The sequence below is a fragment of the Vitis vinifera genome, chromosome 18 (genome assembly GCF_030704535.1).
Source record: "Vitis vinifera cultivar Pinot Noir 40024 chromosome 18, ASM3070453v1".
Taxonomy (NCBI): Eukaryota; Viridiplantae; Streptophyta; class Magnoliopsida; order Vitales; family Vitaceae; genus Vitis; species Vitis vinifera.
In genome coordinates, this window is record NC_081822.1 from 32,582,286 (window position 1) to 32,597,878 (window position 15,593).

At 33.9% G+C, this 15,593-nt stretch overlaps 1 protein-coding gene across 2 annotated transcripts; it reads right to left on the reverse strand.

The window, feature by feature from the left end:
• Positions 1–9,049: 9,049 nt before the first annotated feature.
• Positions 9,050–15,082, reverse strand: LOC100265490 (uncharacterized). Of its 2 annotated transcripts, none has more exons than XM_010667019.3 (4): positions 14,558–15,082; positions 10,974–11,611; positions 10,182–10,697; positions 9,050–9,360 (listed from the first exon to the last, which is right to left on the reverse strand). In XM_010667019.3, the coding sequence occupies exons 1-4, from the start codon at positions 14,805–14,807 to the stop codon at positions 9,202–9,204; spliced, it is 1,563 nt and encodes a 520-aa protein (XP_010665321.1). In that variant the 5' UTR covers positions 14,808–15,082; the 3' UTR covers positions 9,050–9,201. The 2 variants fall into 2 exon arrangements, with proteins under 2 accessions (XP_010665321.1, XP_002278301.2); XM_002278265.5 differs by having other exon boundaries at positions 10,974–11,614.
• Between the last annotated feature and the right edge of the window lie 511 nt (positions 15,083–15,593).

Sequence of the window (15,593 nt, forward strand, 5' to 3'; positions counted from 1 at the left end):
TTTCAATAAACATATGAACACAATTTGGAGGATTAATGCAGCCGCAGAACAATGGTTGGAAGCAATCCCTTTTGAGAAATGAGTGCTCTCTCATGACAAAGGTCGAAAGTATGGCATCATGACTACAAACATGTCGGAGGTGTTCAATAGTGTGATTAAAGGGGCTCGCAGCTTACCCGTAATTGCTTTGGTTCAATTGACATTTTTTTTGCTAAATAGTTACTTTTTTGTGAGAAGGGAACAGGGTGCTAATCGACTTACTTTAAATGAGGAATACACTCCATATGTCGATGCTAAGATTAAAGCAAATGTGGTTAAAGTAGGATCTCATGAGATTGTTTTATATGATCACATCCAAGGACAATTCCATGTGAAGACTAATAGGGTACTAAGAGTAGCTCAACTGGTGGTCGAACATATCGCGTCAACTTACATGAGTATGCATGCACGTGTGGTAAAACACTCATATATGGATTCCCATGTAGTCATATTCTAGCAACATGTCATTTTCGTTCAGTTGATTTTAGACCACTTGTTCAACACTACTACAGTACACAATCATACTATAATACTTGGGCACCCTTGTTCCATCCCATTTTCAATGTATATGAGTGGCCTCCTTATGATGGTCCGATTATCATGCCTTCTGAGTCGATGAAACGTGCATCAAGTAGACAACTTAAATCAAGTCGTTTCCATAATGAAATGGATGTTAGAGAGGGCAAGACTTCTATTACATGTGGGTTACGCAAACAAAGTGGCCACAATCGTCATTCTTGTCAAAACAGTAATAGAGTTGATTAGACCATGTGATGTATGCATGTAATTTTCTTGGATATTGTGATGTAAGCTACTATGATACTACCTTTATGCAATTATTGGCTTTGGTTTGATTATAAATATTGATGTTATTTGCCTAATGAGGTTATTTGTATTTGGAATAATGTCCATACTATAGGGGAAACTCTGTCAAAATTTTGAAATTTTCTATTAAAAATGTTAACAAAATGTTCCATTGTATTTGTATCTCTAATTTTAATTTAGACTAGTATGACTTGTTTATTGATCATAAATGAATCGATCTACTTAAATTTATCAAATTGATATATACTTAATATAGGGAAAACTCCATAAATTTTTAAAACTTTTCCATTAGAAATATTTTTTATTTAAAAACAATAAGTATTGTTTATTTATCTTCACAATTTTTTTATAGATATGGAGTATAGATGACATAGTTCTAATCCAGATCCATTAGATACGTCTGTTTTAGTTCTACAGGATAGACATAAGTCTCATTTAGTTGAGTCTGGTCAGATATGTATATGAAAACACATAATATCTCTTTAAATAATGAAAAATTTTGCAGTTTATTATCTAAATGATTTATTTGTATTTTTACAACTTGCTTCAGTCTTGACTTGTCGACAACATATATCTAGGTTTATGCAGGAGTGGGAGATGGATCCTCGTCTTCGACCTTATATTATTCGATCTGGATTTTATGGTGTATATCGTATTGGACACATTACACTAGTTTGGGGATTGATCACTAGTCTAGTTGAGAGATGGTGTCCTGAGACACACACATTTCAATTACCTGTTGGGGAGATGGCCATTACTTTATAGGATGTTGTTGTCATATTAGGACTTCGTATTCATAGGCTTCCCATCACTGGCACATGTGATATAGATTGGTCACTGCTATGTTATAAACTTTTAGGGGTGACTCTCCCTACATCTGAGATTAAAATATCAGCGATATCGACACGATGGCTATGTCACCAGTTCTCTCATCCACCAGTTGATTCAGATGATGCCACATTAGAGCGGTATGCACGAGCTTTCATATTAGGACTCATAGGTTCAACGCTATTTACAGACAAAAAGGGTACCCACATCCATATGTGTTATCTCCCACTGCTTAAAGACTTGACTCAGACATCTATGTATAGTTGGGGCAGTGTAGTATTAGCACACCTATATAGGGAGTTATGTTGAGCGAGTTTGGATGGTGTCACCGATATTGTTGGATGTGTCACACTATTATAGGTATAATTAATTATTCACATTAGATTAAAATTTTTAGTTGCTTCAAGTTTATTATTTAAGTAAAATTTTAATGTTACATTTTTTTTCTAGTTGTGGTCTTGGGAGAGACTACACCTGGGTCGACCCGATTTTGGTCGACTACCAGCCCCTCTAGCAGCCCAGCATTTAGAGCATGATGCAGCCGATGATTTACCAGCTAAGCATTTAGACCAGGGATTATAGGATGAGGCATTGTTATACGAGGGTTTACTAGCTAATCCGTTAGGATATAGATGGAGAGTACCTTTGTCATGGGCTCAAAACCCATCACGTGTGTTGACATTTTATCGAGACCGATTAGATGTACAGACCCATGACCAGGTACATATAAGATGTAATGTGTTATTGTTAACCATATAAACTTTAACTTTATTAATTTCAAATGTTGATTTTAATAGGTTTTATGGGAGTCTTACGTGGGAGACTTAGTTGCCCATCTTCCGACGATATATCTAGCAGACTAGGAGATTTAGCGGATGATGTCACCTCTTATTTGCTTTGACATTGTCGAGTGGCATTGATCGGAGCGAGTGCTACGACAGTTTGGCATCCAACAAGGGATACCTTCATCTTGTTCCATAGAGCAAGACCTCCATTCTGTGGATAGGCGAGGATGACATAAGTATGATTAGGGGGCATTCCATGCACAGTATATTACCTTATGGGCTAGTCATGCGGAGCGTATTGCGATGGCACCACCTATGGTGGGTGCTATGTAGTTTCATGATCCATATATGGAGTGACACCGACGTATTACATGACGTTTGATCACACCCCCTCTCCATAGAGATCAGATTGAGGTATCATAGTACAGCAACAACTACTCAGTTGTTGGTAAGATTTTCTAATTTATAAATGGTTTATTAAATTATAATTAATTAAAAATCATTTTTGTCCATTTAAATTTTTTTTTATTTAATAGATCACTGGTATGGTTGAGATTGCTAGTCGATTTGCTGGGCCTACTTCAGGTGCATTAGGTGACATTCATCGGATTGCTATTGATATTTTGCATGTTATTGGATAAGACCATCGCATACATTTTGCCCGTCAGTCGCCTACATCATCATACTCATCCATGAGACCACCTATATCAGCCACTACAATTAGGATGCAGCCTATTTGAGGCCGAGGGAGAGATAGTAGGAGAGATGGTGGGCGAGCTAGTCAACAGCCTCGATGATCTATGCATCCACCCGAGACCATGTTAACACCATCCACATCATCTACCCCAATTGCACTTGAGGCTTCCACGCTTCCCCCTTCACTCCTACCATCACCTTCACCTAGACTTTCTCCCTTAGAGCATGTCGTATCAGATACCACTCTACCATCACCTATATTTCCTCCCACAGAGGCCATTATACCTGATGTCACTACACAAGAGGCTACCCCACTATCTACTAATCTACCATCACCTCTACCTTGTCTCGAGGAGACCACTACACCACATGTCACCTCACCATCATCACTTATATCTCCTCTCCTCGAGCCCACTATATCAGATGTTATTGCACCAACTACCACTATCGTAGATGTCATTCTTCCCTCTCCTATATCACCTCTCCTAGATGCTACCATATCAGATATCACTATACCTGAGATCAACCCACCATCTACCACCTTACCATCTCCTTCACCTCTTCCCATAGAGACTACCATGCATCATACCCTTACACATGTTACACAGTTAGATGTATGTCTACCTAGGAGACATTGTGGTCCACATAGACGTCGAGTCTTGCCTCCATCAGTTCCATCTCAACCTATACATATTGAGACATGACAAATTGCATAGATAGATTCCACAAAGATGTCTCTATATCATAGGTGTCCGCAGAGAAAGAGGAAGACCCCATCATGTGGCACTCATTGAGGATTGTTTTTTAGTTTTTGTGTTTATTTTCATTTGCATTATATTGTTAACTTTTTTTTATTATGAAAAAATTATTATATATTTAAATGAAAATATGATAAATTTTAAACTTAAATTGAACTTATATATACCACTTACATATAACAATCTGACAACCTAAAAATTTTGTTTTAGGTTTAAATTTAAACTAATTATATTTATAAGTAATTAGTTACAACAACACTATATCAATATAGAAAAAATAATGCATTAAAAAAAATTTACAATCTTAACTTCAATCAAAATAATTCTTAAAAAAATTGAACATTTGCATGATTTAAAATTTGAACTTAAAAAATTGGTTTTAGGTTTAAATTTAAATTTATGATCACCAACTACTATTTTGACTATTTTTAAAAAAAAATCAAAAATCGTAATTACCAATTACATTTTTGTGGTGTGAATACCCTCATGAATAAGACACACATCACATTGAAAATTATTTTGAGAATAAAATTAATTTATGAATTTTTTGTTTTAATTCCCAATATCTCATGGAAGATTCAAAGACTAAATCTTGGGTTGTGAGAGGAGACCTACATCCCTTCAGTAAGGTTAAGGAGAATTCTTTGGAGCAATTGGAGATTGTTGCGTTGTGGACGTGGATCAAATTGTAGGTTCTAGAGAGCAAGTTTTAAGGTAATTAGCCATGTAATTCCATGTAACTTGATCTCAAATAATGAATTTTATCTTAGAGATCTTAAACCCTATGGTTTTTTTATCTCCATAGTTAGTGAGGGTTTCCCATGTAAAAATTTATTGTGTCCCTTGCTTTGAGTTATTTGATTATGGTTGTTTTATTTATCCCTAATATCTCATGGAATTAAATTGAGTTAATAATTTAACTCCTAAATTATAATATTTAAAAACACACTCATTCACCCCCTTTAGGTGTTAACATACTGGACAACGGTTTTTAATTAGTATTAGAGTTGACTTTTCAAAATAAAAATAAATGTTTTTATTGATCCTATAACTTCAATATGGAATAATAGAGATCTAAGGTTCTCTTAAACATATTTGAATTTTGTAATGTTTCCCCTTTATTATGACTCAGTTGAAACAGACCTTTTTTGTACTTGGTTACCATAGGCACCATCACTCCTATTCATCTTCCTTTGTTGTTCTCTATATTGTTGAAGCTCTTTATTATCCTTTTTCGCTATAAGGGCTCTATAACATTTAAATAGACATTTAGCTTCAAAATAGATATCTTGTTCTCTAGATAGGGTTTCAATTCATCCTGAAACTTTAATGCATTTTTCTCTTATGTAGCAATCAATTGTGGAGCAAAATGTGCCAATTTGTAAGTTTGGCCTCATACGGGGCTACTGTTATATCCCCCTATTCCAAATGAACAAACTCTCTCACCTTTTGTTGTCTAACACTATTAGGGAAATACTTTTATTATTATATATATATATATATATATAATGCCTCCTTAAATTGTCTCCAAATTATAGGTCTCTGATCCTTTAAAAGTCTCTTGGTCATACGCCACCAATGATTTACCTCTTTATCTAACATAAATGTTGCATAAGAGGCTTTTTTCTCCTCAAAGCAATCTGTGATATCAAAGAATTTCTTCATCTTAAGAATCCAAGTCTTTGCCTTTGTTGGATATGGAATACCAAAAAAGTAAGAAGGACACAACTTCTTTAAGTCATCAAATGAGTTACCCCTAGAAGATGAGGATTGTCCAAGAACTTGAGTATTAGTAGCTTCAGCCTAACACTCAACCAAACTAGCCAAAGTCTCAAGATACCTATAAAGTTTTTTTACATTCATAGGAGGCAAACCCTCAAGTGGAGGAGGTACATCATCATTAGCTTGACTATTTTGGGAAGATGCTAGTCTTCTTGGTGGCATGTTATCCTATAAAACATTAGGTATCACTAAATTAGTCATTAAAAAACCAATTAGACAATTTAGATTTTTAAGGAAGAATAGAAATTTATACAAAACGAAGCTAAAACTTAAATTAATGTGTCACTCATCTATCTCCAAAGTAAACTAAAACAAATTCCCAACAAGATCATAACCTAGTACTCTGATATCACCCTGCCACACCCCAAAACCCACTCCAAGGGCATGACGATCATTTCACACCTCAACCTTAAAGACTCAAAGTGGAAATGACATAAACATTCATCTTGTAATTAGATGATTTCCAATTACTAAATTCCAGTTCAACGTAGTAAAACAAATAAATTTTATAATCCTCAATTTTTAACTTTAAAACTAATACATTAACCAAAGTGTTATTATCTAAATAACTCCAAACTCAAATAATTTAAACGAACAATAATTAAATTTTAACATTTAAACAATGTCTAAAATAAAGTTTGGACCAAAATTCTAATAAAGAAAATTTTTTAGCCTAACCATTACTCTCGCCCGAACTAAGAGTATCTAAAAAATTGTCAACGAAAGGGAATGAGCTTAAAGTGCAATAAGGAATATCAATACATTTTCATAGATACCATACATTTTCAATTATGATTGCAAATAGGAAACATAATGTATAATCATTTTCATAAAAACTTTTGAGTTAAAACATGTTAATACATTTAAACTTTTCAATCAAACATTTTCATATTCATATCAAATCTAGTTATCAAATATCAAATGGTGCTCAATTAGGTGAGATTTTACAAATTAGTGGCTAGTCTTAAATTTATTCCTTTTAAGATAGACGAACCCAAAGGTTAACAATTGTAACTCGTTAACTAGCAAGGTCATAAGATCAACTATTGTAACCCCTTTATTAGAGCTGAAAAAGTTAATAATTATAACTCATTAGCTAAGGTCATATAAATAAGAGTTAAACATTTTATTTCATTAATTCACACTTACAAAACAAAACATCATATCTCGACAATTTTCATTTTATTAACAAAGAAAATGGTCTAATATATTTTTCATGCAAAACATATATTTGATCCATATAAAGAAATAAAAATAATATTTTACACATTTCAAAATACAATATAAAAAAAAATTATTTCATTTTACAAAATTTGCATTAATTTCCCTTACCTAAAAAAAACATTTAAAATCTTGAAGAATTTAGCTCAAAAAATCTACTCCTCACCTAACAAAAAATAAATTAAAAAAAAACTATTTATCTAAAATTATAGGTTTTTAAATCTTAATAATTTCCTATATTAATAATATTATCACCAATATTATTCTCAACTTCCTAACCAATAACAATTTAATTAGTGAGTTTTTAAATTTTTATAAAAGTTATGTTACTTTCAAAATATATTCCCAATAATTTATCAATATATTATTATTATTTCTTTTGTTTTTTTACTAAATCTATCAAAAATATATTATTTCCATTTTTATTTATTTATTTATATTATTATTATTTTCTTCTAGGTCATTTGCCATATAATCACAAATTTTTTGTTACCTTTTACCATTTCTACTTCATTATTAATATTATTTTTCACTAGCCCAACATTATAATTATTAGCACTAAGGGGCCCTCTCACACACTATTTCTTCCTCACTCTCCACCAAAACACTATTTCTCCACACGTCATCACATCACATAACTTTTATTTTTCATTCCTATCTACAAGGGACTTTGGAGAACTCACATTCCTTATTATATTATTATTATTATTATTTTCTCACATCCTGCTACAAGCAAGCATGCAACTTTTGTACCTTTTTTTTTTCTCAACATCAAATCAAAACATGTATGACAACAAAATCTCTATTTTTCCTTTTTTTCTTAACTCTATATGTATATATTTTTTTCTTTTTCCTTTTTCAACTCTCAACCTTTCATTTATTATTATTTTTCACATCTAATAATATATTTTTTTCTATTGATTTATTTATTTATCTAGACCTATTCATTTGAATAATCAAAATTTATCGATCTTCATTAATAAATCGAACTATGTTCATAAATTTTCAATCTTTTTGACTTAAAAATTAATCAAACGAACTATAATTTAAATTAAGATCTTTCAATTTTTTTTAAAATATTCAAATATAAGAATTAAAATCTTATTTCGCAAATCTGATCTTCAAATCCTAAGCTTTCAAATCCTCAAACCCTAATCCTACGTTTCTCTAATTCAGGTTTCTGAATGAAAAAAACAAGTAAAATCCAATTTATACCTAGAGTTTTTCCTCCTTTCATATATATATTATCATTTTATAGATGACAGTAGATGGAAAAACAAATCTACAAATTCCTTTTCCTTTTATTTTTATTTATTTATTTCTTCTTCCAATACCCAGCTATCATCTTCACAATGATAAAAGGTGATACAAGAGAACTCTCTCTCTCTCTCCCTCTCCCTCTCCCTCTCTCTCTCTCCCTCTCCCTCTCCCTCTCCCTCTCTCTCTCTCTCTCTTTTAAGTTCAATCAGCTTTGGATCCTTCTTCATCTTGGGTTACATTTCAATTAATTAACATTAACACCACTTGCCAAAATTCACCAAAAGTACCATTTTGGCACTCTTAAACCCCAAATGGACATCACATATGATTCAGAAATAAATTTCAAATGGGTCATCTATCCTTCTTCATCTTGGGTTACATTTCAATTAATTAACAATAACACCACTTGCCAAAATTCACCAAAAGTACCATTTTGGCACTCTTAAACCCCAAATGGACATCACATATGATTCAGAAATAAATTTCAAATGGGTCATCTTTCTAAAATCATACTGGACTTTTGGGCTTCAACCGAATGAACATGTAACTAGTTATGAGCCCAAATCCATGCGCCTGCTTTTTTGACCAATTGCTAAAAACAGAACTTTTTTCTTTTTGTCCATTTTTTCTCTATTTTCCCTCAAACTTTGTTCCTCCAGAACCAAGCACATATAGGGTAAAGGCTTCAGTACATGGAGAAGAGGCTATAAAAATACAGTACACTGTCTGTCTCCCACAGGATATTGTCATTTTGCCATTGTATGATCTTGTAGGCTTGTAGCCTTCAAGTCTACTAACTAGTTCTAAGTTTGCGAATGTAAGTGTGAAATAGAATGAGGAAGATGAACCTTAGTATAAAGGCGAAAATGAGGATATTCTTCACATAAAATTTCTATATATTTGTTGACAACAGAAGTATTATTCAAGCATACAGAAATAATTAAGTGCAGAAATACCGCGGGGGGTGGGGGTGTGGTTAGGTGAAACCTGAACAAATTGGCAAAAAACTAAAAAAAGCCTTCACCATCATCAGTAGTATCTTCAGGAACCAATACATCAAAATCACTTACAGTCCATTCTGCAGTCTCCCCTTTGCTGCTAACATATATTTCAGTACCAACATTGATGGAAGTCCACACCCGCTTCGCGGGTTTGGTTCCTGGATCCTGTACAAGATAACAATTCAGGAGGCTCCATGAAATTCACATTATACTGCATATGGATGCATGCATACTTTGCTGAGCCATTACATAATGGAGGAAATTGAGAATAGAGCAGTGGATTAACTTTATCGTTACTCGACTTTTTGGCATCAGACACATCTATCCATTCAGAGCTCAAACGAAAATGAAACTCCTTTGGATGCCAAGCCATGGCCCTAGAAATTTACTGCATGATCTTTAAGAAAGAATTTCCTCTAACAAATACCACAAGTTGCAGATATCCCTGTTATAGCAATCAAAACATTTTGAAAACTAGATGAAATGACTTTAAATCTTATATAGTGTAGAACTTGATCTCAATCTGTGGTTAGGTTTGAAGATGAACTAAACTGAAGGAAATATTTTGGTCATTCAGGCTCAGCAAGCTCATGCTCTGCCCAAGCTTGAATCAAGTTCAGGTCCTCCTGTTTGAGTAGCAGTTAGTCTTCACACTAGTAGATCAATTTTCATTTTTAAACAATACAAAAAGGATGAATTACCCTTTAGATTGGACAACAACAAAACAGGACATGGACAATAAGACGACTGAGCAAAAGCAAGATCGATTTTGGTTCAGCTCAGCTTAAAATCTTGCATATGTAAATGATTGCAAATGACATGCCTTCCAAGTGGTAACATGAAACATCCACTATAGGCAAACTCTATATCACAGGACATGCATCTGATTTGTACAAAGTAACATGCCAATAATGAAGTTACTGTAGCATTCAACAACAGATTAAATTCAGAAAATTTTAGTCAGCATTCAGCAGTAAGTAAATTACCTGGTAGAAATACAATCGACTAGAGAGCGCTCCCACTTCAAGCTCCCATGTCCTGGAATCCCCAATCCATCCATCTCCTTTCTTTGCAGGATAACCGTGCACAGCCCACTCAGGATGTGGAAGAATTTGAACCAATTCCTGTGATTGTGGATTACTATATGGGTCACAGATATCAAAGGGTTTCTCCAAATAGTCAGCATTCCCTGGCCCACAGTATAGATGATAGGCAGAATATGGAAACCGGGATGTATCATTTCTATATATTATTTCACCATCAGCACTAACATGATAAGGTGGGCAAGAAATGAGGTTATTTGGGCGGCACCAGTTGGTAGTTGCCGGATTTATGATCATCTCACTATATCTGGTCACATCTGTCAGAACATCACCATCACATGGATCTCCATTGTTCTTCCAACAACTTCCTATATCAAGGAGATAAAATTGACTGTTGGTGCCTCCTCCACGTTTAATATCAAGCGTCAGTTTCACAGTAAAGTTTGGAGATTCTGGCAACTGAAATGGCAATTAAACTTAAAAACATTACTCTTCTGATATCTGCCAAATACATTAGCGACATATTTAAGAAAATAAGGGGCATGAGAACTTGCTAAAATAAATATTCAATTAAACTATCAAAAGATTCAAACATTGAAGCAAAAAAGAACTAATGTCGAGATTTTTATGAAATTTATTAATTTCCTACTGCAAATTAGGAAATAAGCCAGTCACCATGCAAAACCAAGGATTATACAACTGGGCAGTAAGAAAAAGCTATATCTAAGAACAAACCTTATTCATGATGCCACGGCCATTATAGTGATAACCACCATTGAATCCTTTAGTTGCATCTGAACGGAGATACAACATAAGCCAAGGATACTTTGCAGATGTTGTCAACTTTTGTGAGAAAATCCAACTCCCTGAGCTCATATTCTTCATCCATGAGACCGAGAAGTAAGAGTTCTTCCCTGGACCTTTGCTCAAATCGGCATCAAGGTCATAGGTCCCATAAAATTCTCCAGTTAAAGACACATTTTCGTCCCCAGAAGAAACCACTCTGGAGTAGTTATGGTACACAAGTGGTTGATTCATACATCCTTCACCAAAACATGGAAATGTTCTCTTTGTAACTATTTTACTAACTTTCTTGCCATTTTCAGGGCAAAGTGTTGTGTTTTTGTCGAAGTTGCCATTCTTGAGCATGATCATCCAAAACTGCCATGGTTCTGCAGAATTAGAATCATGCACCTCACACAGAGAACCAAGATACAGTTCCTTTTCCACAGCAAACAGGTCAGGGTCTGTATGAGAATAAAAACCCTCAACAGGGAATACATCACCAGCACCCAAATGGTTGTCTGATTTCTCCACTTTATGATGTGCTTCACACTTGCTCCCATTATCATGCAAAAAACCATCCACCGAATCTACTAATTTATGGGGAGAAAATGGGGGGAGAAAAAAAAAAAGAGAGAGAGAGAGAAAAAAAGAAGCTAAAAATGATTACTAAGAAAGTGAAATTCAGAAGTAACTGTCCATTTTGCACTAAAACTAAAATTAGTAATGGAATTTGACAGTACTAAAGATGATTGGAAGTGCCAGACTCTAGCTGTAATGGAATTCAGAAGTTTATTCATGGGTCCATGAATAAACTTCAAAAGAAAATTCTACATATGGATGCCCATGAAAGCCACACAAATCATTCTAATATAGATGTTACTGCAAAACTAAACTTTGTTCTGTGGCTCCCCTATGAACTGCAAACCAAGGAAAAAAAAAAGGAAGTCTGTGGCCTATGATTCCCTAAAGAAAGAGTACAGATTACAGATGGAAATTGCCAAAGTTACTAATCTTATATTGCTTTGTTACTGTGATTAATGCAAACTCTCACATTTTCTCATCTAATGAGAAATTAAAGAAAAAAAAAAAAAACACTTTGTATATTTCAGTAATTCCTGGATCATTTAGAAGTAGTGGGAATTTTGCAACTGATACATGCATTATTTCTCTAAAGGTTGTTCATGAAATGCTCTGTTTTGTTGCAGAAACCCAAAATGAGAAGAAAATAATTACATTTTTCTAAGTCTTAAATTTTCAATATTTGGGATTTGAGAACCCAAAAACTTCACCTAATTAAACCTATACAACTATTTTGGCTTAGCTGGGAGTTGTTCTTTTAGTTACCTATTGGCTATTTCTTGTATACCAAAGCATAAAAGTAACAATCCAAAATTTTCTTTTTCTACATTTCCTAATGAAACAAAGAGAGGGAATATAAACAACTTCAACTGTCATAGCCTCTGGTAGATTCTACAAAATTATAAAATAAGAATAACAAATCCTCAAAAGAAATTTAATATTGAAAGCACAGTATCGAGAGAGGGAGAGAGAGAGAGAGAGAGAGAGAGAGAGAGAGAGAGAGAGAGAGAGAGAGGAGAAGAAGAAGAATTACAAAAAGAAATTAGATTTAGGGATTAAAGAGTCCTAAACAAAGGTTTTGCAAAACACAAAAACAAATCAAAACATGCCTATACTCTTCCCAACCAATATGGTAACATGCAACTATTTGAAGTCTAGCCCTAAAACCACCAAACATTTTTTAAAAAAACAAGAAAAAGAAAAAAAGAATATGCAGCAATGTTTCCATAATACGTTTCTAGTAACTGTAGGTCAAACAAATAAATTGACAAATCACATTTTGCAGCCCCACGATAAAAAGGGTCCTTCAAAACCTCTTGTTGGAGAAATCTCAACTTCAAGTACAATAACCTTAAGGTTTTGAGGCCTTAGAATCATGATTTCCCCATTGATGTGTCTTCTAAATTAGAGTAGTCTTAACTTCCTACATGATCTTTGATCTTCTAAAACAAGTTGTTCCTGTGAAATCAAAACTTGCATGGACAATTAGACACCAAACTGATGTAGCTATACCTAAAACCTATAGGCAGTAAGCATATGACCAAAGAATTATGGATCTACTTTAAAAGTAGTTTACTACTTTATATTTTCATTGAGAAATTGATGTTTAGAAGTATTTTACTATTTTCCATTAAAGACGCATTCAATTTTCAGTTTTTGCTAGTATACTTTAACTGCATTGAAGTCTTAAAGATAAACAGAAGTGCTAGTCCATCGTGAAAAGAATAGAAAACTTGTATGATTAACCACATCAGGAATGGAAAAGTAGAGATCAAATATGCACAACCATGTGCTCATCCAGCTACTTCCAACCTATCATAAAAAAGTTCATCACCCAACTGCTTCAGGCTGGCCAGTATCATATGCTCTGACATTTAGGCGTTCACCTCCAAGTCCAATTGGACTTTTTCCTTTGTTGCAAACCAGCCCATTGGGAACTTCTGAAACTTTCTCCTTTTAGTGAAATATAACTCCTAATTGGTTTCTACATTAGTTAGAGCTGATTTTAGAAGCTCTTTGACCACCTTAAAAGTAAGGTGATGTGTATCAAACAAGCTTTGAAATCGTGATTGCTAAGATTCTCCTTATTTGTCTGTTCAATTTTACTGCATGCAAGTGTACACACAACAAACTGTCACTTCCTCTATTTTTCTAAGCTGAGATCATACTTTCATATCCCGGAACCTGTTTCTGTGGCCTTGACATAGACATTCCAAAGTCTAAATCAATTGCTATCCATCAATTCCCACAACCTATTTTCTAAAAATTCCAGCAATGTACTGTCCTTAAATACAACATAACTCTACTCATATTCCATCTATCAACCAGAAAATCGCTCCTTCCAACTTCACAAGCCTTAAAAGAGTTTAGATCTATCTATAGATGACCAACTGAATAAGTGATGTGCACAGCATTATCCTCATCTACTGCATCACAACCTAACCTCACTTCTCAAAGAAAATTTCAAAGGAAAAAACAACCCCTCTAACAAACCTAATACATCTAAAAATACCAAGAACCAAAAAAATAAATAAATAAATAAATTAAAAGCTCAATTTCCTCTCTTTTCCTCCATTTTCGTGGCCACCAATTAACCAAACATCATTACTCTCGTGTCTACATCACAAACTACATGGGCTTTCACTGAGAGAAAATGGGAAAAAACCCCTCTTTACTAAACCCAATCCATTTCTTTTCCCCTCATTTCATAAGCAAGGAAACACAATTACTCTCATACATTGTGTCACAATCCAACCTCATTTAACAACCTACATGAAACAAAAAAGGAAAGAGGAAAAAACAATGCACTGAACTTAATACATGAAAATGCAACAAAACAACAATAGAAATAGCAACTTAAAAGCTTCAATTTTTCTTCTCTTTCCTTCCATTTCTAGCAAGCAAACAGAAGTGATACAAGAACAAAAAAAAAAGAAGAAGAAAGAATTACAAACCTGAAATCAATGGACAGTACAAATCAGCACAATCAGCCATTCTAGGACTCCCCATTTGAGGTGCTTCAGCCCCAACTTCATTGCAGAAGTTCCAAGCTTCCAGCCCAATTCTCACATTTGGACTCTTCATTCCCGGGTCTCCTACTGCAGAAATGTACTTCTCAGAAGCATTTGCCACATAAATCACACTCCAAACCCATATTAGAGCAACACGAATATCCCAAGAACAAGCAGAACATAAAAAGCCCATTGTTTCTGCTCTATAAGCAAGAACAGATCATGCTCATCATCGGATCATGGTCTCAGATTCCTCTGAGGCTCAGTGGGGCGTGTACAACACGCACTGTGAATTCTAATTAAGGAGAGGATCCGAGAGTTGGGTTTTGTTTAATTTCTATGGTGTCCATGGCGTTTTCTTCGGATTTGGCATTGGATCTTACGGTCGCATTTTGGCTGTGGTGTCGGCAGCGAAGGTGAGATGGGAGAAATGGGCCGGGCCTAGTTGTTTTGGCCCAAGTCCAGTCTGGTCCAAACAACAATTTCCAAATTCCTCAACCTTTACTCATCAACCCCTCGTTATCAAAGTCATCCATGACCTTGATAATGTGGATGAAGACAATAATAATGGAAAGAATTAGGGGTAGGATTCAATCTTTGTCAAAATTTTGGTATAAATGAAGAGGAAAACAAACTTTGCAAACATAAATTTCTTATTTGTAATAATCTAATCTATGAATGGAATTATGTAGGTCCAAATATGTTAGAAGGGAAATTATGTTAACATGTATTATTTATAAAATAGGGTTAAAAAAAATTAATTATTTTTATAGTGTATTTTAAAGAAAATAATTTTTATTTCATGCATTGAAATAATGTCTATCTCACATTACCCGAAAATACACTTACATGTGTTTTGGTCTCACAGTAATCCTATTTTGGACTTAAAATATTTTTATTGATTGAATAATATACCATTTTCATATGAGTTGGGTTGATATAGGTGACAACCTATATACATATATATAAACATTTTTAG